This window comes from Dermacentor variabilis, chromosome 9, assembly GCF_050947875.1.
Source record: "Dermacentor variabilis isolate Ectoservices chromosome 9, ASM5094787v1, whole genome shotgun sequence".
Lineage (NCBI taxonomy): Eukaryota > Metazoa > Arthropoda > Arachnida > Ixodida > Ixodidae > Dermacentor > Dermacentor variabilis.
The window spans coordinates 31338634-31366235 of NC_134576.1; the positions used below are offsets into that span (position 1 = coordinate 31338634).

General features: G+C 41.9%; 1 protein-coding gene and 1 long non-coding RNA gene across 2 annotated transcripts in view; both read left to right on the forward strand.

Moving 5' to 3' along the window:
- The window catches only part of LOC142592570 (uncharacterized), a 163499-nt gene extending 161405 nt beyond the window's left edge, over nt 1-2094 (forward strand). Inside the window, exon 13 of the mRNA XM_075704096.1 lies at nt 1277-2094. Coding sequence (XP_075560211.1) covers nt 1277-1411 — 135 coding nt within the window. The 3' untranslated portion in view covers nt 1412-2094. The remainder of the gene's footprint in view (nt 1-1276) is intronic.
- A 13600-nt stretch (nt 2095-15694) lies between these two features.
- LOC142592572 (uncharacterized) lies at nt 15695-26897 on the forward strand. The gene is made up of 2 exons (XR_012830723.1): nt 15695-16528; nt 24102-26897. It is a non-coding gene; the product is annotated as an uncharacterized LOC142592572 (long non-coding RNA).
- The last annotated feature ends 705 nt before the right edge of the window (nt 26898-27602 follow it).

Sequence of the window (27602 nt, forward strand, 5' to 3'; positions counted from 1 at the left end):
AGCACGCGAGCTGTGCATGCGCAACCATAACTGCACTAAAATAGAGGAGACGCACGCCAACCCTCGTGCACACTTCGTGATACCGTGAGCTTGCTCGCCTCTACCCCCTTTTTTCCTTGCTCGCATGGGAAGAGGACACTCGTCAAGCCACCATCCTTCTCGGCTCACCCTCGCACAGTTTCACTTGCACCCAAAGCATACAGGGCGTGATAATACCTTATTGTACACGGACGTTATGCAGAACATGATGGTGCTCCACTTCGGCAGTGGCTCTTGGTCACATGGTGCACAGTTTGAAAAGCGCATGTTTGCAAGGAGCAATTTGTAATTCAACCGTTTGTCCATCTGCATTCGCAGAAGTTTCCATTTATTGTCTCGATGGTATTCCTTCATGATAGCAGTGCAGTTTCAGTATATTGAAACCATGTTAAATACACTTTGTTATATGCTGAGGTTCGAAAGACGTGGTGTTCTGTAGGAGTTATACAAAGATAAATACTTTGTTGTATTGAAGTAAGTTGTATCCAGGCTTATCTGTAACCCATAATTTGAAGTAAACTTGCATTCACAAGTTGTTGTAAAACAGTTCGATCCCATTGATAGACCCGATTTGTGATGTATGCCAGTTTGCTAAAGTTACCCATGTTCACCCATGTTATGCGGTGAAGCATATAAAGTGGGGACAAGGGCCACTGTCATGGAACATGTAGTTTGTGTCCCTAAATTGCACACGAAATCGAGGGTTCAACGGAAGCCCGTCTGGTCGGGATGAAGCATTGAAGAGGCTTCCGTAGCGAAGCCGAAACGTCTTTTAGATTCATTCATTTTTTAGCACTTCTGTTGGTTGGTGTCCTTCGTTTTATTTCTTCAATCTTCTAAATTGCACACGCATGCACACACCTTCTCCGACCAAAGTATGAGTCTTGAGACATCCAATAACTGTACTGGCAGCCACCCAGGCCTGTTTCCAACGTTGCTGTGGTGATTTGGGGCCTTCTTTACTGTTCCGTTTTCCGGCTGTTACATTTTGTTTCCACAGTTCCTTGAAAAGCGTATCGGCGGGGTTTGTCTGTGTATGAAGCAGGTGTTCTATCAAAATCATAGAAGATTAAAAAATAATTGTACTGTGAAGCACGTGGAGTGAGACTTCTATGACCGTACTAATGTAGCTTTCATAGCATTGCCTGCTTAGTATAAAACGAAGTATAGTTCAGCCACCTGTGCAGGTTGCTTGTGTTCACAAGTTCACTGACGCCTCACGACTTCTGTTACGCAGGCCGTGTCTACTCTCAACTCAAAAGTGACGGCGCTCGAGTCAGTTGTGAAGGAGCAACACGTGGCGGTGCAGCAGCAGCTGGATCAGCCTAAGCCAAGTCTGCCGGAGCACAATGGTGCCACCTGTGCCGACTGACGTCCCTCGGCCATCCTTCGTCATCCTCATTTGGGTGGGATGTGACAGTGGACTTGCTTAAGCCCCACCAGTGACTTGTGCGTACCGTAAAAACCCGCATTTAATATAGACCACAAATAATACGAGGCGAGATTTGGGGATAGCAAAAATAAAGCTTCATCCGCATATAATAGGAGCGAGGCAAACTCAGCGAAAGCATTTATTTGCATTGGACTTCGCGCTTGAATCATTGTTGCCCTCTGCTACGCTAGCGCTGTCTAAGACAGTTCCTTGTCCAAGAACTCTTTCCAGATGTAGTCATTGTCTGTGCCATTGAGCACGTTCGGAATGCCACACTTGTTAAAAGCACGACACAGAAGGTCCTCAGGGATTCTCGCCCATGCCAGATCCACAATGGTGCCTAGATGGCACCCCCAGTATGCTAGAGAATGATGGTAACCATGCAGCAGTTACGAAACCAAACCTTTGAGCCCCATGTCTGGCTGAAATTTTGGTTTGGATCTGCGCAGTATGTGGTGGAAATATGAGATGTCAATAAGTGGAAAAAAACCTCGTATTAATGCAGGTTCTTACGGTACTTTAGTTTTTAGCACGCAGTTTGACATCGCAGTTTGACACTGTGCAGTGTGTTGGGTGTCAGAAGCTACCGAGTGAAATGAATAAATTCTTTACAACTTTTTAAATGGTGTGTCGGAGCCTCCTCTGTGTTCTTGTGTTCATTTTACCCTTTATGAACAAGCGCTGCCTAGAGGGAAGAAAAGAACAAGCAAGAATTTTTTTCTTGCAGAGTGTTAGTTGTGAGTATGAGTTTTTTGGCTAAATGTCTTGGGCTGACATTGAATGAGAGCAAGCATCATTTGTTGGATTAGAGCAGAAACGGAGGACTGTGAAAAAAAGGTTTGGCTTAACACTCGCTTTCTTTCTGAAAGAATGTTTAGAGGAGAAAAAGTGGTGTAATATCACTAGCTGTACTTGTATTACACAGTTAAGGTAGAGAAAATAGAATAAGCACCTGTTTTACATCTGACAACAACTGCCAGTACGAGTTCCACGCAAAACTGTAGAGGTGGCTTGGAACAAAGCTGACTTACCATGTTGTGCTGGGTGTTGCCCACAGGTATCACACCTATTGCTGCAGATATTTCCAGATAATATATGTTTATTTTCGTGTAATCTTATTTTATTTACACCTATTGTCAATCCCTCATGAGATTGTAACAGGAAGGGCAAATACAATGGTAGAAGTTGCAAACAACAAATCGGATATAAATACAGTAGTATATAAATACAGTAAGAGTGTTATTGCAAAAGCTTTTGCTAGGCTAGAACAACAGAATGAAATGCATCATTATAGATTCCAGGTATGGATATAACTTTATTACTACTTAGAAGAATCTAATGTGGAAAAAGAAAAACCAATTCAAGAAAAAAGCTGGTAAACGTGTGATAAGCATTATAAACAGGATGCACTTGTGCATATGATGCATTATACAAAACTTCAGTGTCTGTTGAAAAGCACTTTAGATAGAAAGGATGGACTTTTTAGATACTAGAGCACAAAGCAAAAGATTTAAAATTTTACGCAGCCAATAAAGTATGCAATATTATGCACGATGAGTGTGTTTACAAGGTGTATACTAAAAATATTGATTACAGAGAAGCAAGCTAAGTAGAGCAAAGAAGAAGAATTGTTGGCATGTGAAGATCAGTGACAAAGAGCAAGCAAATCAAAGCAGTTATGGGAGTAGATATTTTTTCATAAAACAAGCAAATGTACCCATTGAGCCGCTGCTACTAGTGGACTTCCTTAGATTATTCCACTGTCTTATCACTAAAGGAAACAATTCATTCCTAAAGCACACTGTGGGAAAGGGACATGTTCAATGATCGTTGGTGCATGTATGGCATGTTGGCCATGTTTCAGTTCTGCACACGTACCTGAAGGTATCAATGGTAAACTGGTTGTGTAGGAAGCTCGTACACAAGCTTAGAACGGGCTAGTACTGCTCGGTTTTATACTGTTAGAATTCCGGCTTTGTTAAGTAGTTACTGGGTGAGTCTGTGAGTTTATGTTATTGTTTACATACCTCAGTGCTTTCTTTTGCAATCCTTCTGGTTTGTTGATTATTTGCTTAGTGTATGGGAACTGAACAATATTTGCGTACTCAAGGACTGACCTGGAAATAGTTTTGGTAGCTAGAATTCTTGCGTTGAGTAGTTCTGGTCAGAGATGTCCTCCAAGAAATAAAAGGCGTTTCATTGCAGTGGCTGTTATAGTATTAATATGGAAGTTCCATCTGAAGTTGTGTCTTAACCTTAATATTGACACGTGTACATGTTTAAATTTACCAGGTGACCGCCTAACAAATGTCACTCAGCACAGGACGCGCCTACATGTATCGGAAGTTTCTAGAATGTTATCGATGCTTCTATCCGCTGTCTGTTGTCGCCGAACCTTGTGTAATCTGATTGCATGACTGCTCGACGCGAATGGTGTAGAACTTTGTGGAAGGCATGCGGGTCCCAGTTATTACTCTGGAACATTCAACGACTCATGTATAAAAGCCGACACGCTTGACCCGCAGATAAGATTTTTGACGATCGCCGACTGTGTTCGCTGCTGTTGCCATTCTTTAAGTGTAGCCTTTTTTTGTGGGCACAGGTTCGCCCAATAAAAGTTAGTTTCGTCTTCCTCAGTATTGCTATTGTGTTCTTTATATGTCACTATCACGTGATAATATGTTCTTGAACTCGTACTAGTGGTACATCAATAATGGTGTACAAAAAGTCTGCGATACTTTTTTTTTTTCTGGTGATTGATTGGAAAGCAGATTTCTTAGTATTGATAGTAATCTGCCAGTCAGCCTATCATTTACTCAGAGAATGCAGTCATCTGCTAATGTACTTTAATGTTTCCTGTGATTTTTGCTGGCAGGTCATTAAAAAAATTACAAATAAAACTGGAGCCAGAGTGCTTTCTTGGGTTACCTCTAACATTACGTGGGCTGTCCAGGAAACCGGTCAGCTCACTTCCTCAAATTGGGTACAGTTAGTAAAGGTAGTTGTGAATCCAGTCAATTATGGGGCCTGTACCTGGCGTAACCTCAAGTTTTCATATGTGCTTGCTGTGCAATACCAGATCGAAGGCTTTCTGAAAATCAAGTAGGGTGAAGTGTGTTTGCCACTGTCTACTGATACTAAATGATGTGTCATGTTAGTTCTAGTAGGTGAGTGACAGTAGAAGGCCCTCTGCGAAGGCCATGTTGATATGGTGATATGATGCCCATATTTTCTAAAAAAGTGGTTATATGTTTAAGTATGATGTGTTCAAGAAGGTTGCACACCTTCGTAAGCGAAATTGGCCAAAAGTTGGATGGGTTATTTGTGCTGCCTGATTTATGTACTGGCACAACTTTTGCCATCTGCGAATATTTTGGAAGAACGGACAATAATAAGGACTTTTAAATATTATACAAAGGTAATACTTCGCCGTCCATTCTGCGCATTGTTTCAAAATAGCGTTTGGTATTTTGTCTGAGCCTGACCCTTTTTTTGTGTCCAGGTTTAGAAGGAGGTTCACAATCGTGAAACAGTGATCAATTGTAACAAGTTAAGAACACAGGCGGAAATTTGTTGACCGTGGAACAAAACAGCTCCTTACTATACTAACAGCACTTATCTAGAACTGCCACTAAATACAGCCCAAAGAAGAAGATTTGGTTCCAGGAGGAATACGCATCCAACGGACTCGCTTAATTAAGCACATCCTGTCAATGACATTGCATATAAATGCGCACTGGAGAAGATACAGAAAAAGTGTTTCCTTCAGTGCATCAGAGATTGCTTCGTGGGAGGCAGTGAAGATGTAGTTGAGGCTAAAATGAACCTTTGAAAAAATGTAGATCATTTCAGCTACATCAAGAAATGTTCAACTTGCTGCTGGTGCATTTTTTATTATCGGTGACACAGCTGCAATATACAGAACAGGGCTGTAACATTTCACGTTAGTATCCCAAATGTTCGAAAGGAAAAACAAGTGAGAGACAAGTTGCCAGATAACGAGGTGAGCATGCTTAAGCAAACCGCCAGTCATTCTTTGCAAGAAAGAATTTTACTACTGTATTTGCATCGATCTTGATAGTTGTATCTTTCACTACATGTTTGCAGCTTGCCCTACACGTGTACTGCGAATGCCTGACATTTGCTGTTTTCGTTTTACCTTTGTTTTCTTAATATCTGTTTAGAGTCAGCACCGTGTTACGTTTTTCTGCCTTCTGTCCATTTGTTTGCGATGCTCATAGTGTGACGTAAAAGTAGCGATAAAGGTATTTGTTTGGCAGAGAGGTCGGCCCAGGCCTGCCATTCTGCACAGGGTGATGGTGATCCCTCTTCTCATATCAGCGCTTGTGTCTCATCCTTGTTCCTTTGCATGTGCATGTGTTAGCGCTGTTGTAATTTTCAAATCAAGTATGCACAAACTCGTCCAGAAAGAAGTTTTAATGAATGGTGATGGGGTAAAAAAAAAGGGGGTGAGTTTTACGCTTATTGTATATGTGCTTACACAGCACATCTACAGTTTGACACTTTCTGAGACGTGACAAAATTGTCAAAGGGTCCTAAACAATTCTAACAGCACATAAAACCTTTAGTGGCAAATATGTGAAGCGATGATGTCCGTTCTTTAAAAGAATTGTTGATACAAACAAGTCAGTGGACAAACATGAGTCAAGGCTTCAGACCAACAATGTGGTTTATGGGTTGTACAACATGGCTTATAGGACAAAAGGCAAACAACTGAGTATTATGGATTGAATTCGTATTCTTCTGCATTGAAACAAGAGCTGGAGCAAGCTTTGCATTATTAGTAAAGCTTTTACAAATTGTCATTCCTGTGAATTGTAAAGTTTGGCAACCATTGCTCATTTCAGATAGCAAGAAGAAGTAGCGTGAATTGTACTTTTTAGTGCAAGGTAACTGACAAAATGTTATTGTAATTAAGTGAGCTTGCCATTACATAGTCTGTATATTGTGGAAGCAATTATAAGTAATATTGCAGTGATGATCATGAAGATAAGCAAGTGCATAATATACAAATTCACGAGCTTGCGGCATTCCTGAAATTGTTTGTCTCATTCAGTGGTTTGTAAAAAGTAAAGAGGTGTACTCACAGTCAAGCCGCACTGCTACGTCAGGCCAAGGACCCTAAACAAAGTTTTCAGACTAGTCATCTATCAACTTGTACAATAAAAGAGCCCAACTTCTGCCTTTCTTGCATGCACACAGGCAAACTGCACTTGCTTGTGCAAGTGTTTTCAGCACCTATTTTGACCAGTGCTGCTGCAAGCGTAGTGTGATGTGCAGTGCTACTGAGTATGACACCACAGCGAATCTGGTGCACATTACTTGTTTGGTTGCATTTATGCTTGCGAAGTCCACAGAACTTAATTTCTGGCTGCCACTTTTGTAAATGCTTGTGGCATAACCTGGTTCAGTCCAGTAGTCGGACATCAATTTGCATGATGCAATGAAGCAGGGCATCTGTGTTCGTTTGCGAGAATGCAGTGCATGCCTCAGAGGGATCGTTCAAGGTTTTTTGCTTAACTATCTGCCTGTTCATTTCCAACCATGTCACCATATGCAAGTGTGACAAGTAAAAGTGGCAAAAACTCGGTGTTGCACTTGCACATGCAGCCATGCGCAATGCAATGCCTGGAGAATATACCGAAGACAACAGCTAGTGAGCAATGACAGCCCTAGCATGGAGCTGCTTCCACACAGGCACTTAGATGACATATATATATATATATATATATATATATATATATATATATATATATATGAATATAGTCATATTGGTCAAACCATTGGCTCTAGTCTGATTATTCCATTGTATGCCTGTTTGTTGACTACTTCAAGCCTCGGCATTCCTGTGAATTCCTTGTCTTGCTTTGCACTGAAGACAAGCCACACATGAAGCCGTTGCAAGCTTCAGCACTACCAAGCAAGGATACTTGTTCAATCGCTGCCATTATCTTCCTTTATATGAGGTGTTTTTGCTACCTCTGCCGACTTCTGACACTGCTTTTCAGGAAGCGAGAGGAGAGGTACCACTAATTACTAAATATGCTATGGGCATAGTGCCATTTTTGACCACTTTTGCATAGTCACTGCACTTCTTCGAAACTGTATAGAGTATACACTTGAGAGTGAGTTGTGGCCAGGCCCGTAAACCAGGGGGAGAGCTATGGGGGTATTGACACCCCCAAAGCTATCGCCGCTGTGATTTGCTGCTCCATACAACTTACACATACGTCATTATGTTACATGTACGTGTCATTCATATATGCATTATGAGTTTATAATTGTACTACCATATGCCATCGACATACTTGATTCACACGAAATACTAAGTGAAGTTAAATATTTCAAAATGGCTGCCGTTGTCACCTCAAAACTCCTCCCAAAAAGTAATTTCTGGTGTATGACCCTGATTGTGGCACAGACCACCTCTGAGGGGTCAGTGAAGAATTGAGTCACACAAGTGCGAGAAAATAGAGCGCACATAAATGAAAAAAAAAAAACTAAAGAAACACCACTGCAGGCAATATGCATAGGTTGCATGCGCTGAAGAAATTAGGCTGATGCCCAAATGGCAACAATGCACCTAGTCAGAACTGGCAGCAGCTTGCTTCAATGTGGTGAAGGGTCATGGTGGCATGCCTAAACGATGATTGAGGTGCCAAAGCTCTGCAATGTACCTCTTTCAGATGAGTAGGACTGTTGGTGGGATGCGCCAGGTATTCCTCAAGCAGTTACTGTGACCCACAGTACAAGAGTGATTGCGACACTGAACTCTAATGGGATATGATAGGTAGCCATATGGTTTAGTCATTTATTACCAAGCTTTGAAAGAAAAGCAATATTTAGTGTATATTGTGCTTCTTTATCATTTGCATATTTGTGCCACATAGTATTTTGGTATTTTCATGAACTTTTTATGATTAAGAAATTTAATTGCGAGTATTTGCATCACGAAACAATGGGGGTAAATCAAAGACGAAAGTAAATTTTGAGTTTTGTGGGAATAAACAAAGACTAGGTGTTCCTTACGACACCATGTGTACTTGGAGTGACATGGGAGAAAAGTAGCCTGTACTGCCCCGTCCAGTCGAGTGTCACAGAGCACTTATGGGTGCACCAATCCACGAATGCACCATCGAGTGATCGAACCTAAATCACATTAGGTTTGTGAGATAGCCACAGCAGTGGAAGACACATGCAAAGCCTCGTCACCTAGCCGTAGCTGCGAGCTGTCTGTGTCCCAAAGAGGATGTATGATGTGCATCAAGGGAACAATGTTGATGAGGGATGTATGCATCCAAGACTTCTGTACCCATTGTGTCACAATGGCATGTAATCATTCTGAGAATTGGCCAAGAAAACAGTACCCACAAAGTAGAAGTGTGTTGCTATATATAGCTTGATAACAGCTTGACCAAGATAGCATATGCATATTTATTGAGCAAGGGTCAATGTATGCCATTTCCGTCTCTATCCCCTTTTTTGAAAGCAGGCTGCACATTGGCAAGTCCAACAAAACATCTCGGGCCAAGTTTTAGAATACTGGCCACGTAAGTAATGCTTTTTTATTAAATGTCTTCTACTTGTGCAGCAAGGACTCTTTTTTTGTGCCTCATCACGACGCACCTTGCATGCCTAAATTGCCAAGGAAGCTGCCAACTATTCTTGCCAAAGCATGCCTCAGCTCTGCACCACTTGCATCATTGGGGCCTTGGGGCCATCTAAGCATCCCTGAAAACATAAAGTAGCATTGATATATTTAACTAAGGGTAGGGGATGGGTTCAGATTATTTACCTTGTGGTCCAGATAAAGTATTATAATATATTGATCCCAAATGGTTTGCCATGCATGATTCATAATTGCATCTCTTAATTATAAACATAACTATCACTAAAAAAATTTACCTCATTTTTTTTTAATCAGCGAACCTCGTACATATATACAGTCTCAATTACAGGGGAAAGGGGGGCCATCACCCTGCACCCCCTTCTGGGTCGAAAGCTTTAGGCAACTCTAATTGGCGGCCTGTATACTAGCAAATGTGCATGTTGCATGTAGAAGTTGCCTTTGTGGCTTTAAACGTATTGTCACGTGGTCGTGACATCAAAGACCACAGTAGCAATACTGTGAAAGGCAAAACTAGCTTTTATTGGGCGAACCTGTGCCCACAAAACAGGCTACACTTAAAGCACAACGAGTGCGGCGAACACAGTCGGCGATCGTCGGAAATCTGATCAGCGGGTCAAGTGCGTCGGCTTTTATACAGCAGTCATCGAGTGTTCCAGACTAATTGTTGGGACCCGCATGCCTTCCACAAAGTTCTACAACATTCGAGTCACGTGATGAAATCAGATAACACAAGGTTCGGCGACAACAGACAGCGGATAGAAGCATTGATAACTTTCCAGAAACTTCGGATACATGCAGACGCGTCCCGCGCTGTGCAATAACATTTGTTAGGCGGCGAAACGTGGTCGCCTGTTAAATATAAGTACACGTGTCAGTATATACAGTGCATAATGTTGAATTATCTGTTGCCAGTGCTTGACTTGGACTCATTCATGAATTGTACTTTTTCTTTTGGTGTTCTCATACGTGAAGCGCTTTAGAAAGTAAGTGACAAGCTGCGACGCATAATTAACAGCAAAGTAAGTCCTGAATGTATCTGTTAGCTCTTTGGTGGTCATGTGTCACTATAGAATGTTACAAGGAGATCATTTTTTCTACAGATTAATTTGAACCACGCATAAGTAAGCCTCCAAATTTTATCACAACAATGACTGCTTTATTTGAGTGCCGGACTATCTCATTGCACAGGTGGTCCGGCTCGCTTCCATCCACCCAGGGCAGTGGCTGGCCGCAACACTCCCCACACTTTCATTTCAAGCAACCAAGCACGAAACCATGAGTGTGCATTTTTTTTTAAATTTCGGAAAAGAACACTTCTGAAAAAATAAACAAAGCAAGAAGGTTTCATCAGATGAATGTCCAAAGTAGCATAAAAATAAATGTGCTCATAAAACACAAGAAATACAAAGGTGAGCATGTAGAAAGTCCTGTAGCTATGTGTATCCACAGTGTATGCACAGTGTATGCATAGTCATGTAGGCGATGCACTTTGGTCATCTATGTGGTGTACGTACATGAATAGGTTATCCGCATATTTTAAATGAAGTTGAAAGAAGCAACTTGGAAGGAGGAAACTTGAAAGGAGAGTAAAATGAAGACAAGCAAAAAATAGTAGGTGACTAGGCGGAGAGGATTACAGTCTCACTAGAACACGTGGTATCTTAAGTCTATTCTAGTTTCGCACTATTCGTGAGCACAGTCAGCCCTAATGGGGGATTATTTTTACAGCATTTACAACGAGTGCTATGCAGGTGTATCTCCAAAACATTTTATGTACCCCTCAGGGATTTTGTCTCTAATGTATATTTCATTTCATCTCCACATTCTAAAAAAATTAAATTATAGGGTTTTACATGCCAAAACCATGATCTGATTACTATGAGGCACGCTGTAGTTGGGTACTCCAGAATAATTTGCGCCACCTGGAGTTCTTTAATGTGCACCTAAATCTAAGTACACAGATGTTTCCACATTATAAAGCACCCCAAGTCATTAAGGTTTGCAAAGGCATGCAAATATCTATTCTTTTTTTGTTTTCTGTGAATAGTGCGGGATTAAAAAAAATTTAAGATAACATGGCAGTGGCCTAGTGCTCTACCGCCTTGAGCGGTAGCGTACCTCAGGGCCTAATTAAAGTTCTCTGTGTATCTGTCTACCCTGTAGTCAACGCATACTGTCACTGTTCCACCCAACAACAAAAAAAAGGTGCCCAGTGTCCTCGCTTAATTAATTTAATTAGTTAAATAATTATTTGTTTTTCAACCTCCCCACACACACTCACACACCACCACTCTTTCACTGTCCAACTGCACCCCATTGAGTGCTGAACCCAGGGCATTCCATACTTCCCTTCCCTTTGGATCCAACAGTTTGAGTAGGCCAGTCGATTCGCTAGCCGTGTTTAGAAAACTTCGATTTCTTGAAGACGCAGAAAGAATGCGTATTTGAAGCCACAATCACAAAGGTTTGGGAAATCCGTGTTCTAGTTCCCATGGCAGCTGAACAGTCGCAGCGCCAGATGCTTTGACTTCTTGGGCGAGTTGGTGTTTGCTTAACATGATGCTTTTCAGCACCTTTCCTTTCCTTTGCCTCTCTCTGGTTTTCTTCTCGAGTTTTTGTGCTAAAAAGTATCATGTTAAGCCAGGTGCCATGTGGGAATGCAAGGCGCGCTACAGGAACCCCACAATCGCACGTCATATTCTGACGTATACGTCCGTACGTTTTTGCTGAATAGTGGCCTCCAAGCTTCTGATCAATACTTTTCGTTCAAGGTATTTTGAAGATACCCTTTTTTTTCTCGGTCACTTGACAGCAACATAAATGTCGAATCAAGTCACGACCATAAGCTGATTGGTCTCCTTTACAGTAGAGCAGCAAGTTGGGCTAATTGGTGGATACATGTTCATCATGCGAAAAGGGGGTATCACAAGTAGAAGTGGACAGGACGCGAATAGATTGAGAACTGACTTTTATTCCGTGAAAGATTACATATATGTAAGCGCTGAAAATGTTTTTCATTTTCTAATTTTCTTTTTTCTTTTTTTCACACTACTTTTAAGTGCTGTTCAGTTCCGCTGAAAATATATAGTGTGTCTAGCCACGTTCATGGTGGCTTGCGTACAACAGACTCCGAAACCACGATGTTAGAACCATTGACAAATACTACGCTGTGCCACCTGCCGCGATCATCAAAACCCGTATACCGCGGATAATTCAAGCATGTTTTCAGGCATTTCAGATATACTGAATTCACTTAAACTGATCTACCAACATGCCTCGTGCTGACTTTCTAATGAGAGCCCTCCCCCCCTCCCCCACAAAAAAGGAAAGAAAGAAATTGCAGCGCTAAAGGAAGAGAAAAAGTGATGAGAAGTTGTACAGTAGCACACAAACAATAAGAAATAAATAACGTAATGTCAACAGTTGTAAAGTTCACATACAGATTTTAATTTTTTAAAAATCGCCGTTTGCGTCCAGTTATTTCTTCTACATTCGCACTTATATTAGTTTTCACTGGTTTCTGTTTGTCCTCTTGTAGATCACAAGCATGTATGTATTCGCAACTGTGAATGGTCGTCGGTACGCCTGTAGGGTTTGCCTAGCTGAGTTCACGACCGTCTGCACACGTGCGATTCCGGAACGAGGCCAGAACCATTTAGAAATCGTCCTATATTGAGTTACCCGTCACGATCAGGAAAACACTTCTATCGCGGATAAATCAAACAAGTTTTTAGGCATGTAGGGCCCTCGGGGCTGTATTTGTCGGCAATAAGGTAGCGTCTCCACCTATGGGATAAACTGACTGAGCTATGTTGAATGCTCGGTTGCCACAGTCGGAAGTTCGAATCCCTCTATAAGTTTTTTTTTTATGGTGGTGAGCTTGAAGTTCACCTCCTCAAGTGCACAACATCTGCAGGCTTGGAGTGACGCCTGTCACCGGCAAAAGACGCCGAGAGCGAGTGGGCCTATAGTAATGCAGGTACAACCAAATTAGGAAGGTCCACTAAGCTTCAACAAGACACTCCCTCACCAAAACAGGAATTGGCCTCTCTGGTGCAGTATTCGGCCACTCCCTCCCAAATCACTCACTCAATTACCCAATGGCCCTCAGTCCCTGGCAGCTGCATAGCACCTGACCAAGGCGACGATCAGACCCATAACGCAGCAGAGGGTGCTAAGAATCTCTGGGTCTGGACAGGCCGCCAATGGAAACGGACCCTTTCAACATTTAACACCCAAACCCTCTCGAGTGAGGCTAGCTTAGCAGGACGCTTTGAGGAACTATCAGACATTGTTTGGGATATCATCGGCCTTAGTGAGATTAGCACTGGTGAGGTTTATACATTGCTGAATAACGGACATGTCCTTTGCTATAGAGGTCTCCCAGACAAGAAGCGATACTGGGTAGGATTCCTAATCCATAAGGATATAGCGGGCAACATTGACGAATTCTACAGCATTAGTGAGAGAATAGCTGTAGTCGTAATCAAACTTAGTAAGAGGTATACATTAAGGGTAGTACGTACAAGCCTATGCTCCAACATCCAGTCATGATGATGAGGAAGTAGATGAGTTTTATAAAGGTGTTCAATTAGCGATGACAAAATTGCAAACTCAGTATACTAAGTATTGGGTGACGAAACCGTAACTAGGCTGCCTTCAGAGGCAGCAATTGAAGTGGGAGGCAAGGCACCAAGGCAACCAGTAGGCAAGCTTTCCCAATTGACAAAGGACCTAATAAAGAAACGACAAAGAATGAAAGTGTCCAACTCAAGAGATAAGATAGAATTCGCGAAACTATCAAAATTGATCAACAAGGCGAAAATAAGTGATATTCGAAACTATAACGTGAGAAAGACTGAAGAAGCCATAAAAAATGGACGCAGCCTGAAATCAGTAAGAAAGAAACTTCGCATAGGACAAACCAAGACATATGCACTGAAAGATAAGCAGGGTAGTATCATCAGCAATCTCGAAGATATAGTAAAAGAAGCGGAAGAATTCTATACTGACCTGTATGGTACACAGAGGTGTCAGGATACCTCCATTAGAAACGGCAGTGAACAGGATACAGAAACTCCTCATATAACTAGCGATGAGGTGAGAAGGGCATTGCAAGACATGAAACAAGAAAGAGTAGCAGGAGAAGATGGAATAACAGTCGATTTAATCAAAGATGGAGGAGACATACTGCTTAGAAAACTGACGGCTCTTTATACAAAGTGTCTATGACTGCAAGGGTCCCAGAAAACTGGAAGGATGCTAACCTTATCCTAATCCACAAAAATGGAGAAGTTAAAGAATTAAAAAATTATAGGCCCATTAGCTTACTCCCAGTATTGTATACAATATTTACCAAAATTATCTCCAATAGAAAAAGGGCAACACTGGACTTTAGCCAACCAAGGGAACAGGCTAGCTTCAGGAAGGGATACTCTACAATGGATCACATCCATGTCACTAATCAGGTTATCAAGAAATCTGCAGAGTACAACAAGCCTCTCTATATGGCTTTCATAGATTATGAAAAGGCATTTGATTCAGTAGAGATTCCAGCAGTCATAGAGGCATTACGTAATCAAGGAGTACAGAACGCTTACGTAAATACCTTGGAAAATATCTACAGAGGTTCTACAGCTACCTTAATTCTACACAAGAAAAGCAGGAAGATATGTATAAAGAAAGGGGGTCAGACAGGGAGACACAATCTCTCCAATGCTATTCACTGCGTGCTTGGAAGAAGTATTAAAGCTATTAAACTGGGCAGGCTTAGGAGTAAGGATCGACGGCAAACATCTCAGCAACCTTCAGTTTGGCGATGACATTGTTCTATTCAGCAACAATGCAGACGAGTTACAACAAATGATTGAGGACCTGAACAGAGAGAGTGTAAGAGTGGGGTTGAAGATTAATATACAGAAGACAAAGATAATGATGAATAGCCGGGCAAAGGAAGAAGAGTTCAGGATCGCCAGTGGGCCTCTAGAGTCTGTGAAGGAGTATGTTTGCCTAGGTCAATTAATCACAGGGAAAACTGACCATGAGAATGAAATTCATAGAAGAATAAAAATGGGTTGGATCACATACGGCAGACATTGTCAGGTCCTGACAGGAAGCTTATCCATTATCATTGAAAAGGAAGGTGTACAATCACTGCATTTTACCAGTGTTGACATATGGGACAGAGACTTAGAGACTGACAAAGAAGCTTGAGAACAAGTTAAATACCGTTTAAAGAGCGATGGAACGAAGATTGCTAGGCATAACGTTAAGAGACAGAAAGAGAGCGGTTTGGATCAGAGAGCATACGGGTAGAGACGATATCAAGAGAAATAAATGGAGCTGGGCAGGCCATGTAATGCTCAGATTAGATAACCGCTGGACCATTAGGGTTACAGAATGGATACCAAGAGAAGGGAAACGCAGTTGAGGATGGCAGCAGACTAGGTGGACCGATGAAATTCGGAAATTCGTGGGCGCTAGTTGGAATCGGTTGGGCGCAGGACGCAGGGAGAGGCCTTCGTCCTATGATGATGATGATATACAATGCACAAAAAGACGTCATCATGCCCGGAGGCGATCCGAAAACGTTGATTATCGAGTGCACGTCACAAAAAGAAAATAAAAACGTAAGAAACAAAAAATCCTTTTACTTAGCATGTGGACTATCTCAGTGCTATTTCGTGCAAGTTTTTGGCGGTGAAAACTCCGAGTCGTATACACAAACAAAGGCAAGGATAGTTTCCTACACATATATTGAAGGTCACGCATCCGGGGATTCAAATCTGGCGCCCCATCGATGGCGTGCGATAAGGTCCGTAGATAAAACAAGTAGCGCGCGATTGCGCCGATTGCTTGAAGCGGTGTGCAAGGCCTAGGCGCCCCCAAGCTGTAGCAGCGTGAGAAACAGCTTGTTTTGTCGTTCTTGAAGTCATTGCAACAGATCCAATACCTGCGGAGTGATCGATGGCGGCAAGCCGGCTGTGTGTGCAGTCGCTAACGGAAGCAGACAAAGTGGTTACGCGAGCGTCGGAAGCAATCGAGCTGCTGATTTCATGTTTTGTGCTATCCTTCGGGCGTGCATTGCAAACGAGAAAACCATCACATCAACCAGTGCGATCACCTCGCCTGCGCACGCAATGTGGGTGTGTTCGTGTGTGTGCTGAGAAGAGCGCATCGCTGAGAAGAGCGCGTACGTGTTATGTTTGTGGCGTTTGGTGAACGACAGTGCTCCTCAAGTTTCAAATGTTATGATACGATGAGCAGCGAAAAGTTTTATTCCCTCGCTATCGCTGTCATTCGTCATGAATGAGCTATTTTGCCTGCGGCGGTGTACCGCTGTGATTGCGAACGGCTACAGACCGTGTCATGTCCGAGCGCTTGTTTTCACGAAGTGTTTTCAGAAGGTACAAACCGTTAAGCCGAGACCACACGTACGCTTGCGGACGCGCGCTAGCTCGCGTCCGCGCGCCTAGCGCCTGCCGCGCCTCGCGAGTAAAGCTGGAACCGCATGGCGCGTTTTTCGCGAGCGAAAAACGCGACGGGCGGCAAACGCCCGCGTTGCCGCCGACGCGCGGGCACCCGTACGAAAAAAAGGAGCGGCGCTTTCGCGCCGCGTTTTCCGGGTTGCCAGACAACATAACTCTCAACGACATGTATTGTCTCTGTTACCGCATATATAATATGCCCTTAAACTTACAGAACACTACAATAAAAATAATCTGAGTGTAATTAGACAGCGGCATTTCTTTCCGAAGTGTATTTATCAAGCTTAATTTCAAGCAGCAATATTGTGTGCGAAACTGCGACTATGTACCTTCCGCATGCTGAGAAGCCGCTTCTTGTTTACAATTTCACATATAAAAAGGAGGGTCGGCCGCTTACTACCGAGCAGAAGAGGCGATTGCTACTATTAAGGGGGATGCTGATACTGAAGGAAGACAAAATGCGGGTCAGGAGGTAAATGTGGGTGCGGCCTGCCTGGTTGAGAAGAGAGCGAGCACCATACACTGGTAATATTATTAGCAAATTGTCTTGCCAGTATTAGCGATGAGACCCGACGCTTCTCCACTTTAGTTATTAGGGCCTCGTTGAAGATTGCTTTGTTCATTTAGGTGAATACGATGCGCGAACCAACACGATGCGCGAACGAAATCACGGTAGCACACGTTTTCCTTGACGCGCGCGCCAGTTCTGCCGAGAAAAAAAAATTCCACCAAGGAGGTTCCGTCGAGATGCGCAGAGAGCAGGGCCATCTGGTGGCGAAAAAAGAACCAAAATGCCACGTGACCAAATGCCACGTGACTTACCTGAACTCTGATTGGTGGACGCGCCGCGCGACGCGTTTTTTTCTACTCCGAGCAGCAGCACGCGACGGCGCGATTTCGTGACGGAACATGCTGGGCACGCGTCAAAATGACGCGCGCGTTCCACCATCCGCGCGTCAATCGCGCCTGAAATCGCGCCATGCGGTTCCGCCTTAATGGTGGTTTGCATCCACAAAGACGCGCGACAGCGCGCGCTCGCTGGGCTCACTCACAGACGCCTCGGCAGGCGCCGCTTCGTACTTTGTTACTGACAGCGTTTCAAGATGCTTCGATATTTATAAACGTAATTGTTATATTTTTATATCTGTTAGATCAGTGCAAAAAGGAAGGAAGAACCACATTCTTGCACGATATAAATCTGCTTCACTGAGAGTTGAACGCTCCGCGCCGTAGCTGCGTAGCCAGGCGCGCCGACGCGAGGCAACCCAAGCGCGCGATAACAGAGAGGAGCTGTTCCCCGAGATCACGCCGCGTTTCGACGCGTACGAGCCATGCTGCACCGTGTGCGCATGCGTGGGCGCGTGAACGCGAGCTTGCGCGCGTCCGCCAGCGTACGTGTGGTCTGGGCTTTACATATATGCGCGACGTGTCGCAACAGTTTTCTCATTCTACAGACCTTGCATCGAGAGCGATTCTGTATGTTTTGAACGATTATGGTTTCTACGTGAAGCTTTTGAGAACGTATCTGCCCTGAATCTTGTATCACCCCCGTTGTCTCGGTCATCAGCATGACCATTCGCCTTTCCATTCACTGAGTATTGGGACGAAGCTTGACGCATAATGACACTGTCGTGGCGTCCGTTCGAACAAAGCCTTTAACTTTAAAAGATGAGCAAGCTGGGGACGTATTCTCGGACAGTCACTTTCCGAGAAATTACTTTCAGTGCGCGCCGATTGACTGGTTGAGCAAAACCGCACGAATCGTACAACGCGCCATGTACCCGTGTTCAACGTCACAGGAAAGTGAGAGTATCGCCGAGAGTATCGCCCGAAAATACCTCCCGTGCGTTGTAGCGTTAGGAAATTGTTGCCATTGAAGCACTATAATATAACTCTTTTACGATGATTTTGTCCACTGCCACTTATGGAACTTGCCTTTCTAGGTGACTTAGTATAGGATAAAATAAAGTGACATTCATTTGTGGTTAATTTCAGATTATCCCTGTTCAAAATGTGATGATCGACTTTTGTGGCAAACATAAACCTGCAAAGCAAGTGAGGTTATTTTTCTTCTGTACAAAATTGCACACTCCTCTGTTAAACTTAAAAGGGCACTAAAGAGAACAGTGATTTGAACTGGGTTAGTAAATTACGTTTACAGAATACCAAAAAAAGCCACTCTTCTACCAGGAAGGCGTTCAGCAAGCGAGGAAAGATGCAATGACAAACCACTGAGGTGACACTGCCTTGGAAGTTTTTGTACCAGCTAGTCTTGACAGTGGAGACTTTGAAGCTGTCTGCTCAAGCCTAGTTAAGATTTCATCAGTAGAGACAGACGACATTGTGTTCTAAAGGGGCCAAAGACTGAAATAAGGAAGTTACAAAAACTGGCTGATCCTTGACAACCCACATGCGAAAGCAATTTTTGCATGCTTATGTGCTGCATGCTGACGATATGCTGACAAAGCAATACAGGCATTTTGGCATGAAAGTTAAGAATGAAACTTTGACCAATTTCTAATAATTAACCCACTACTGTGAGATCAACGAAAGCCCATTTTTTTCAAAAATACTGTATCAATTTAAACTGATTCAGTGTACCTTCAAGATCAAGTGAGAGATTTACATTCAGGCAATATCTCTTAAGTAATTTTTATTCATTGCTACCTCGTTTAGTCTCACTGGTGTTCTACACATATGGTCTTGCTGCAAACTGAACAACTGGTTAGCAGCATTTCAAATTGTGACATCTCTAGAGCACACTTGTATCTTGTTACTTGTGGCATTGCTTGGATCATGTGTTGCAATTTATTCTTAAGTGGATAGAGTGTGCTCCAGACAGACAAGGCATCAAATAGATGCAACTTGTACCTTCTCTACCTAAAAAAGAAACTGTGCTTCACTATTAGACTTCTCCACCAGTACGTTTATTGTGCTGTTCTCATTTCCATCTTTTGAAACACTGCATTGCATTCTTAAAGCAAAATTTTCCTTGGCTCTTCTGCCAACTTTGTCTTCTGCCTGTTCACACTGTCGTCGTTAGTCAAATGGTGTCGTTACGTTGTCTCGTCACTCCTTCCTCATTATTCCTTCTTCACGTGCAGTCGTGACACCTTCACAATCATGCAGTCGATCGTTGGCGTGCCATCATCGTCATGCAGCTGTAGTCACTCGGTAGTCATCATGCCGCAGTTAAACCTTTCCATCATGATCATTTCAGTCATCCAATTTCCATCCAATTGCCGCGAATACCCACTACCATTTAGTAGACACAAGAAGTGAAGAACAAGACTGCAAGAAATAGGTAAAAAAAAATTTGGCAACATAAGCCATCCCTATAGTGGGTGGGTGTATTTGCTTACAACCTACATGTAAGCATTTGTCATTATGTTTCACATTTCTGACCATGTTGAGTTTGGTTAAACATTGGATGCCCTTTTGTCATTAACATTTTATTTGTGTAAACTAACAGTTCATTTATGTCATTTTATGCAAGCATTCCAATCTTTAGCACTTTGTTTGCATAACATATACATTGCCATTTGCGCAAACATCACTGAAAGCTTCACTTAACATCGTTTTCCACATAAGCACGGGTACACTAAGATTTTCATTCTACAAACTTTCAGAAAGCATTGGAGCACCATCGTGATGAGCTATTAATGTGACTCTGAACAAGACAAAAATTGAAAGGATCGTGGGGCTGTATGGTGTAACAATTTGCTTTGGAACCGTTTTGCTCTCACAAACGTCATTGGCCGACACTTTGTTGTCATCCCTAGAGGGCGTTACTGCAAACTTTGTTGTTGCCGCACAAATCAGTCATCTGGAAAGGGAACCTGTCATTTGCTATGAGTGAAACCACGGAAAACTTGTTCACTTGAGCATCGTGTGCAGCCGCAAGCATAATCTAGAAGGTTGCTAAGCCAACTGTGGCCATCCACTAGTCTCGTACTGGCCAACATGACGAGACAGATGCGCCAATGGCTGCTCCTTTGATGCGTTGCTGGCGAGCGTTGGCAAAATACAACGATGTTATGAGAAGCATCGGTACAACGTGTCGACATGAGCAAAGAGAGTTACAAAAGCATTTTAGACTCTCCAAAGACACAGTGTAATCATTTGTGACAAGCTAGAATATCTTGGACCACAAGAGTTAGTGGTGTTGACATTGCAACAAAAGTGGGGTGCGCGCTGCTTTTTTTTTTTTTTGCCTTGGGTTGCTTTCAGCGGTGCGTCTGGAATGAAGAAATGATTGTGTTGTCGCAACTGTCAGTCAGTCAGATAAAAACCGTCGTCGCCAGGGCCAATATGGTTGAGGGAAAATAAACAGTGTGGATGAGATTTCCTTCCATGCTGCAGAAGAAAGCCATAGTCAAGGAACGCTTCCTTGACCGTGGCAAGATTCTCGAAGTTGTCGGATGTAGACAAAACTCTCATCGCAATCGTCCACCCTCAGCCTTAGCGAAACTAAATCCTATTAGAGCTGCAGCCCCCTTGATTGCTTATTGTATATGGCGCACCACCTAGCAACTAAAAAAGAAAACAACGTAAATAAAATTAAAACATCAGTGGCTGTCTGTACTGCTAGCTCACATTTTTTGCTGGAAATGAAATATTCAAGTGTTCTATATAAACCAATATTTTTTATTAAACGAACAACATCCTGCAATTACTATATCGTCCTCAAAGTGCAAACAAAAATGATGATGTGACCTTCCGGCAGACCACCGCTGTTGATTGGCCTCCCTTGCGCTGCCCCGTTCCACTCTTTCTCTGAGTGACATAATCCTTACATAACAACCAAAGTGAATTGGTTCCAAAGCAAACCGATACAGAATACGGCCCATGGAGTTCTGAAGTGATCAACAATGGTTTAATAAGGAAGGTTATAGTAGCCATTGCTTCAACAAGGTAATGTGCCTTTGTCGAGTCCTCTTGTTGAATTGTTGGCTACAGCAGCATTCAAGTTCCCTTGTTAAAACATTGGCTACAGCGGCACTGCTTGTTAATGTGAGTGTATAACTGTAATGACTAAGGCAGAGACAAGAACGTAATTTTTAAACAAATGTAGGGAAACGTTTAGCGTTTCACAAGCACATTTAACCTTACAAATCTTGTTTCATCATTTCCTGAGAAATTTTGGAGGGTGATACCACCCAGTAACACATTAATCATGTTTTCATGATTAATGATGTTACAACTGATGACAGTGCTTTGATGGCGGATGCATTTAATCAACACTTCAGGTCTGTGTTTACTCACAGCAATGGTTTTTTGCCATGCTTTCATGCTTCAAATCCCGCTATGCCAGACGTTACTATTTATGAGAATGAAATACTTAATGTACTTAATCTTGATGTTAAGAAATCACCTGGTCCTGATGGTTTGCCAAATGAGTTCTGAAAGCAATATGGGCAATGGGTTTCTAAGTATCTACAGGTACTGTTTTCTAGATCACCATCTAAGGGCGATATATAATATACCGGTCGACCGGGGAATGACAACAGTCAAACTGCTTCATAAAATGGAAATAAGCGACATATTTCAAACTACCGTCCCATCTCTCTAATCTCAACATCATGCAAACTGCTCGAGTATACCATAGATATACTGAATTCCACATTTCCGAATTCCTTTCAAAGCACAAGATATCATGCAATCAGCACGGCTTCAGAAAAAGTTTTTCTACATGCACTCAATTGGTAACTGCTATACATGATTTTGCTCAGGCTATAAATTCAAGTAAGCAGGTTGACGCTATATTCATAGACTTTGCCAAAGCACTTGACAAGTTTTCCCCCAAAAAGCTACTCTGTAAACTTCATGTCATACTGGGTAATACCAAAATTGTAAATTGGCTGTCTGCATATCTTGCTAACTGGCAACAGTATGTTTTGTTTAATAACCATTCCTCTGGGAGGCGTCCTGTCAACTCTGGTGTTCCTCAGAGGTTCTGTTTTCAAATGACTTGTCTCTTCTGTTCATTAACAACATTGTTGAGAATATTCTGGTGCATATTAAATTGTGCGCAGATGACTGTGTTACGTATTTAGAAATATAAAGCGTAGATGATCAGCTACGCCTAAATGAGGCCTTTGAGAAGTTTTTAAACTGGTGCTGTGAATGGCAGATGAATATCAACTTTGACAAAACAGTCTTTACAAAAATCTCTTGCAAGCCTACTCCTCTGCACTTCGAGTATTCTGCTCATAATGTCCTGCTATCTGAGGTTGACCACATAATATATCTTCGTATTTGGGTTTCTAAGGGTCTCAGATGGCAGAAACAAATCAATTCTGTGTATAATTCAGCCAATCAAAAGCTATTCTTCCTCAGACGGGCTTTGAGGCTGACTAGTCCTGAGGTTCGCCTTTTTGCTTCTAATGCAATTGTACAGCCCTATGTTAGATTACGCTTCCGTAATCTGGTAGTCTTTTACAAAATAGACATTGATAAAATAGAAGGTGTTCAAAAGTGGGCAGCTTGGTATATGTATAGCAGCTTCGGACGCATCTCAATTACAGCTTTGCTAAACAGAGCCAACCTGCCAATCATGACTCAAAAGAATGAAGTTTTAAGATTAATTTTATGTTTCAACTAATCAAGAAATATTAGGCATAGACATTTCCCAGTCACTTTTTCGGCCGGCTATGCTACAAGGCAAAAGACATGCACTAGTAATCAGCCCTTTCACCAGCCGCAATAACTGTTTTAAGTACTCCTTCTTTCCCCAGGACGATAACTGAATGAAACCAACTACCAAATGATATGATTTTACAGCCATCTTTGAAGTTGTTTTTGTCTATTGCATGCTACCCTGTATTTTATTTTTCCTATTTTCTTTTTGCCTGAGTAGTCGCATCATAAAAATTGTATCCCCACCCTGCGAAAATCACATTATGAGATTTCAGTACTTGTAAATAAATCAATTAAATAAGACTTGCTTCACTGCATAGAAAAGAAAATGATATTTTGCTAAAGTGGACAGCTTTTCTTGACCGCAAAGTGTGACATCAAGAGAAGCGGTGTTTGATGGCAAGGTGTCCACGGAGCACGGAAGACCTAGTGTGCAGTTAGTAGTTTGTTTGTGGTTTGGTTTCAATGTGTAATTTTGTATTCTCTATACACAAACTGCTACAGGTACAAATTTTCGAGTTATCAGAGGTAAGCATTCAGGTGAGGAAAACATGACAGATGCGGCTGGCAATTCGGTGGGCGGGGGCTTTTTATGCTTCCCTTGGCATTGCTGCTACTAGTCTGACTGGCTAATGCCAAGCAACGTTTCAGTTCTGGCTCTGAATAAGGCCATAAAAGTGGGAGAAAGTGCAATGTCATCAGGACTGTGCGACCATTCTTTTAGAGGTGGGACATGTATTGCCAAAAGAGGGCACCTGGTCACTTTTTGTTCACCCAAGATGGCTGCACCGATGATTGCAATCTAAACTTCTGTAGAAGTGCTAAAAATGTGGCATTCCTTTTTTTTCTACAGTGAACCACCAAAGGAGGCACCAATGCAGGAAGTACTGGCGCTGTGTCAGAAAAGGAGTACTCTATACTTTGCAGGAATCTTGCTGATTGTGTCTGTTCTCAGTGTGGCAAGGCAGTAGTTTGTTGCAATGCACAACCTGAGAAGCACTGTTTCTGTCCTGATGTGTATATGTATTCCATATGCTGTGAATATTATTGCCTTTTGTATTGTAGGTTATGGTCTTGTGTTACATTTCAAGTGGTACATGTTGAAAGCAAGATTGTTTTCTGCATTCAGTGAAAGCTGTATTGAATTTCACACAATGTTTAAAAAACCATTAGTATTTGCTGAAGTGAAAGGTGATTCAAGTGAAAACATAAATACATGGGCTTAGTATCATCCTAGGATTTTGTAAAAATGGTATGTATTCGTTTCATTGCTGTTTAGCAGAGTGCATCACTGTTGTAATCCTTGTTCTTGCTTGATCATTTTTGTTTTTACAGTGATATTGATAACTCACTTGAAAGTCATACAATAATGATTTGCCATTGTGGTGTTCAAAGAGCCTGCCAGGATTTTGATCTAAATCTTATTGTCACAGATATAATCAATTTTTCATTGAATAATATGGCTTTATCTTGATGAATAACAGAATTTGAAAATACCTGTACACTTAGATTTAGGTCCACATCAAGGAAACGTGTGCATTTCCGAATTATTTTGGAGCTTTTTCGCAGAGTTCTTATTTCACTTCTTCACTCTTAGACTCCTTGAATTGCTGCTGCCTCTGGAAAAGCAATGCACAAAGAAATCTACTTCACCGTTCTGTTCACTGTGTGTATAGAAAAACCATTGATGATTGTTTGGACACAACTCTTCATGAGCATTGGCCTGCTTGTTCTCCCACATAATGCATAGTCTGTAAAAATAATGTTACGTGTACATTATTTGTGTCACAATATAGTAAATGCACAGAATGGAACCAACTCAAAGTCACATTGTCTTAATGGATTCACTAGTTCTCTGTACTTTGTATACACATTAGGGTGCATTGCAAGTCGTACATTGCTAACAATTCTGTGTTTGTATTTTCAGGCTATGCAGTTTATGCATCAGCATGTACACCAAACCACAGCAGGGCGCAGTTAGAGGCATTGTCAGCAGTGGATGACGACAGCCAAGAATTGGACAAATTGCAAAGTGACGAGAGCCAGTACACTCCAGACAGAAAAAGCAGCATTGCTCAAAACAGCGAACCTATAGGTTCCGGCAAAACATTCCGCTGTCAGCTTTGCTCATATGTTGCAACATACCCTTCAGTGATGAAGCGACACATGCTGGTACATAACGGGGAGAGGCCCTTCAAATGTCCGTATTGTCCGTCAACGTTTGCGCGAGTGTCAAATGTCAAAGTTCACATGCACCTACACACTGCAGAAAAAAGCAGGCAAACCAAGAGCCAGCGCCGTACAAGCAGTCGTCATTTTCAGTGTTACCTGTGCCCTTTTACTTCTGCAAATCGAACAAATTTAGAGAATCACCTGCGAACCCATACAGGTGAGAGACCTTTCAAGTGCAACACATGTTCTTATGCATCCTCCACTCAGTCTGATTTGAAGCGACACATGATACTGCGACACAGCACGTCTAATCTAGGAGTCTAATCAAGTCTAAGCACACTACATCTAAGCATGTCTAATCTCCCGTTACTTGTCCCTTCAATTCATGTCTATGTATTTTGTGTTCTGTCATTCTTAACATTGAAGTATGTACCAACTAGCCCACCAGAGAGCTTTAAGCTAATCTTATAAACCCATGCAAGGAATATGCTCCTAAAGAAATGTGAAAATTGGAAACGACTGATCAAACCACGCAATTAAACAGGCACAAACAGCTAAACATTAGTGGAGCCATTTGCGATTTGGAATATGTCCTGCGATTATGATGCTGATGGAAGACTTCATCACTTGTCAAATTGATAGAAACAAGTGCAGTTTTTGAACCCTTCACTGACAAATTATATCTATAATTTAATGCAGAAAGTCCCGAGAGGATTACAAGTCAACACACTGCATGTCCGTGCCGATCTCATGACATAAACACGTACACTTCAGTCGATGCTATGTACACAGTTTTTTTTTTTTTTTTTGAGAAGCTATTTCTTTACTAGTAGTGTCCAAGGTTTTTCTCTGTTCATTTCTTTTTTTTTTTTTTGCAGTGGATATTTGCTAAAAAGCACTGCTGCCTTTGCATCATCTACTGTTTGCGGCCTTGTGCATATTTTTGTTTACCTGGCATTTCAGTTGTCACGTCTCCATAGGCTGCTTCTTCCTTACTTCAAGCTTTGATGATGCTGTGTGTTGTTTTGGTTCTCTTGTACCATTGTCTTTTTTCAGAAAGCTTATTATGTAGTGATGCCAACGCCTTTCTTAGTCACTGCAGGTAGCTAGGATACTTTCTATTTCAGAAAAAGATTAAAACATTTCATAGCTATCTAACTTTCATATAAGAGTGTCATAATTCATCAATTTTTACATAGAGATATTTTCTTTCTACCAAACCTGCACTTAGAGCTTAACTTTAGTGGACTGCTATTACTATCAGTCACAGTGATGAGAGTTGTCTGTACACTTTTAATACTGAAGGAACTGCTGTAGCTATCAACACAGTTAATAACCTTTCGATGCATTACAAAAGTGTACATGTTATGCTATGCATGAATGTTTTGTTTTATGTAAGCAAGATCATATTTGGTAGATCAGATTTAGCTGTTCTTAAAGTATACTTTGGAATAAAAGTTATGATTATGTTCATTGACTTTTGTTTTCTGATCTATGCTTGGTAATTCAACCAGTGTTTTGGCCAACTTAGTGTAAAGCTAGTTTACCCCTGAAGAATGGCACAATTTGAGATCAGCATTATCTGCAATATATAGGTGCAATATATCTGATGTTATGCATATATAACATATTTGTGGTCTTTTAATATACACCATTTCCTGTTCTATCGCATGGGTCTGTAAAATGAAAAATATAAGCACAACACTTAATCCTTCCGAAAGAGAAGAGAAGAAGACAGCGGTGTGTATTAGAGTGCAGATGCAAGTATGTAGCTGCAATGGCGAAGCATTATTTCAAATGATTGAAGTCATTTACACTGACTGCAATGGAACACACAAGACCAGAAAACTTTTTCTGCTGTCTACGTCCCTCATTACGAGCAACAAGTTGCTGATGGTATTGACACTACAATAGTTTACCATCAAATGAATCAGTAAGAGAATTTGAGCTGTTGAGTTATGACAAATTTACCATAGTGATGAGGCAACTCGAGCATTGTCATACAGCTAAAAATGTGGTGTTTTGTTACCCATGTCCAAAAATGTGAGTAGCACTGGAATATTGAAATGAATACAATCGTGCACTGCATGGGTACTGCTTCTTGCACAATCAATCCATTTTCACCAGTGTAAATAGAGACAATGTATACAGAGTGCTGATGTTTAGTGATGACAGTTTGGTT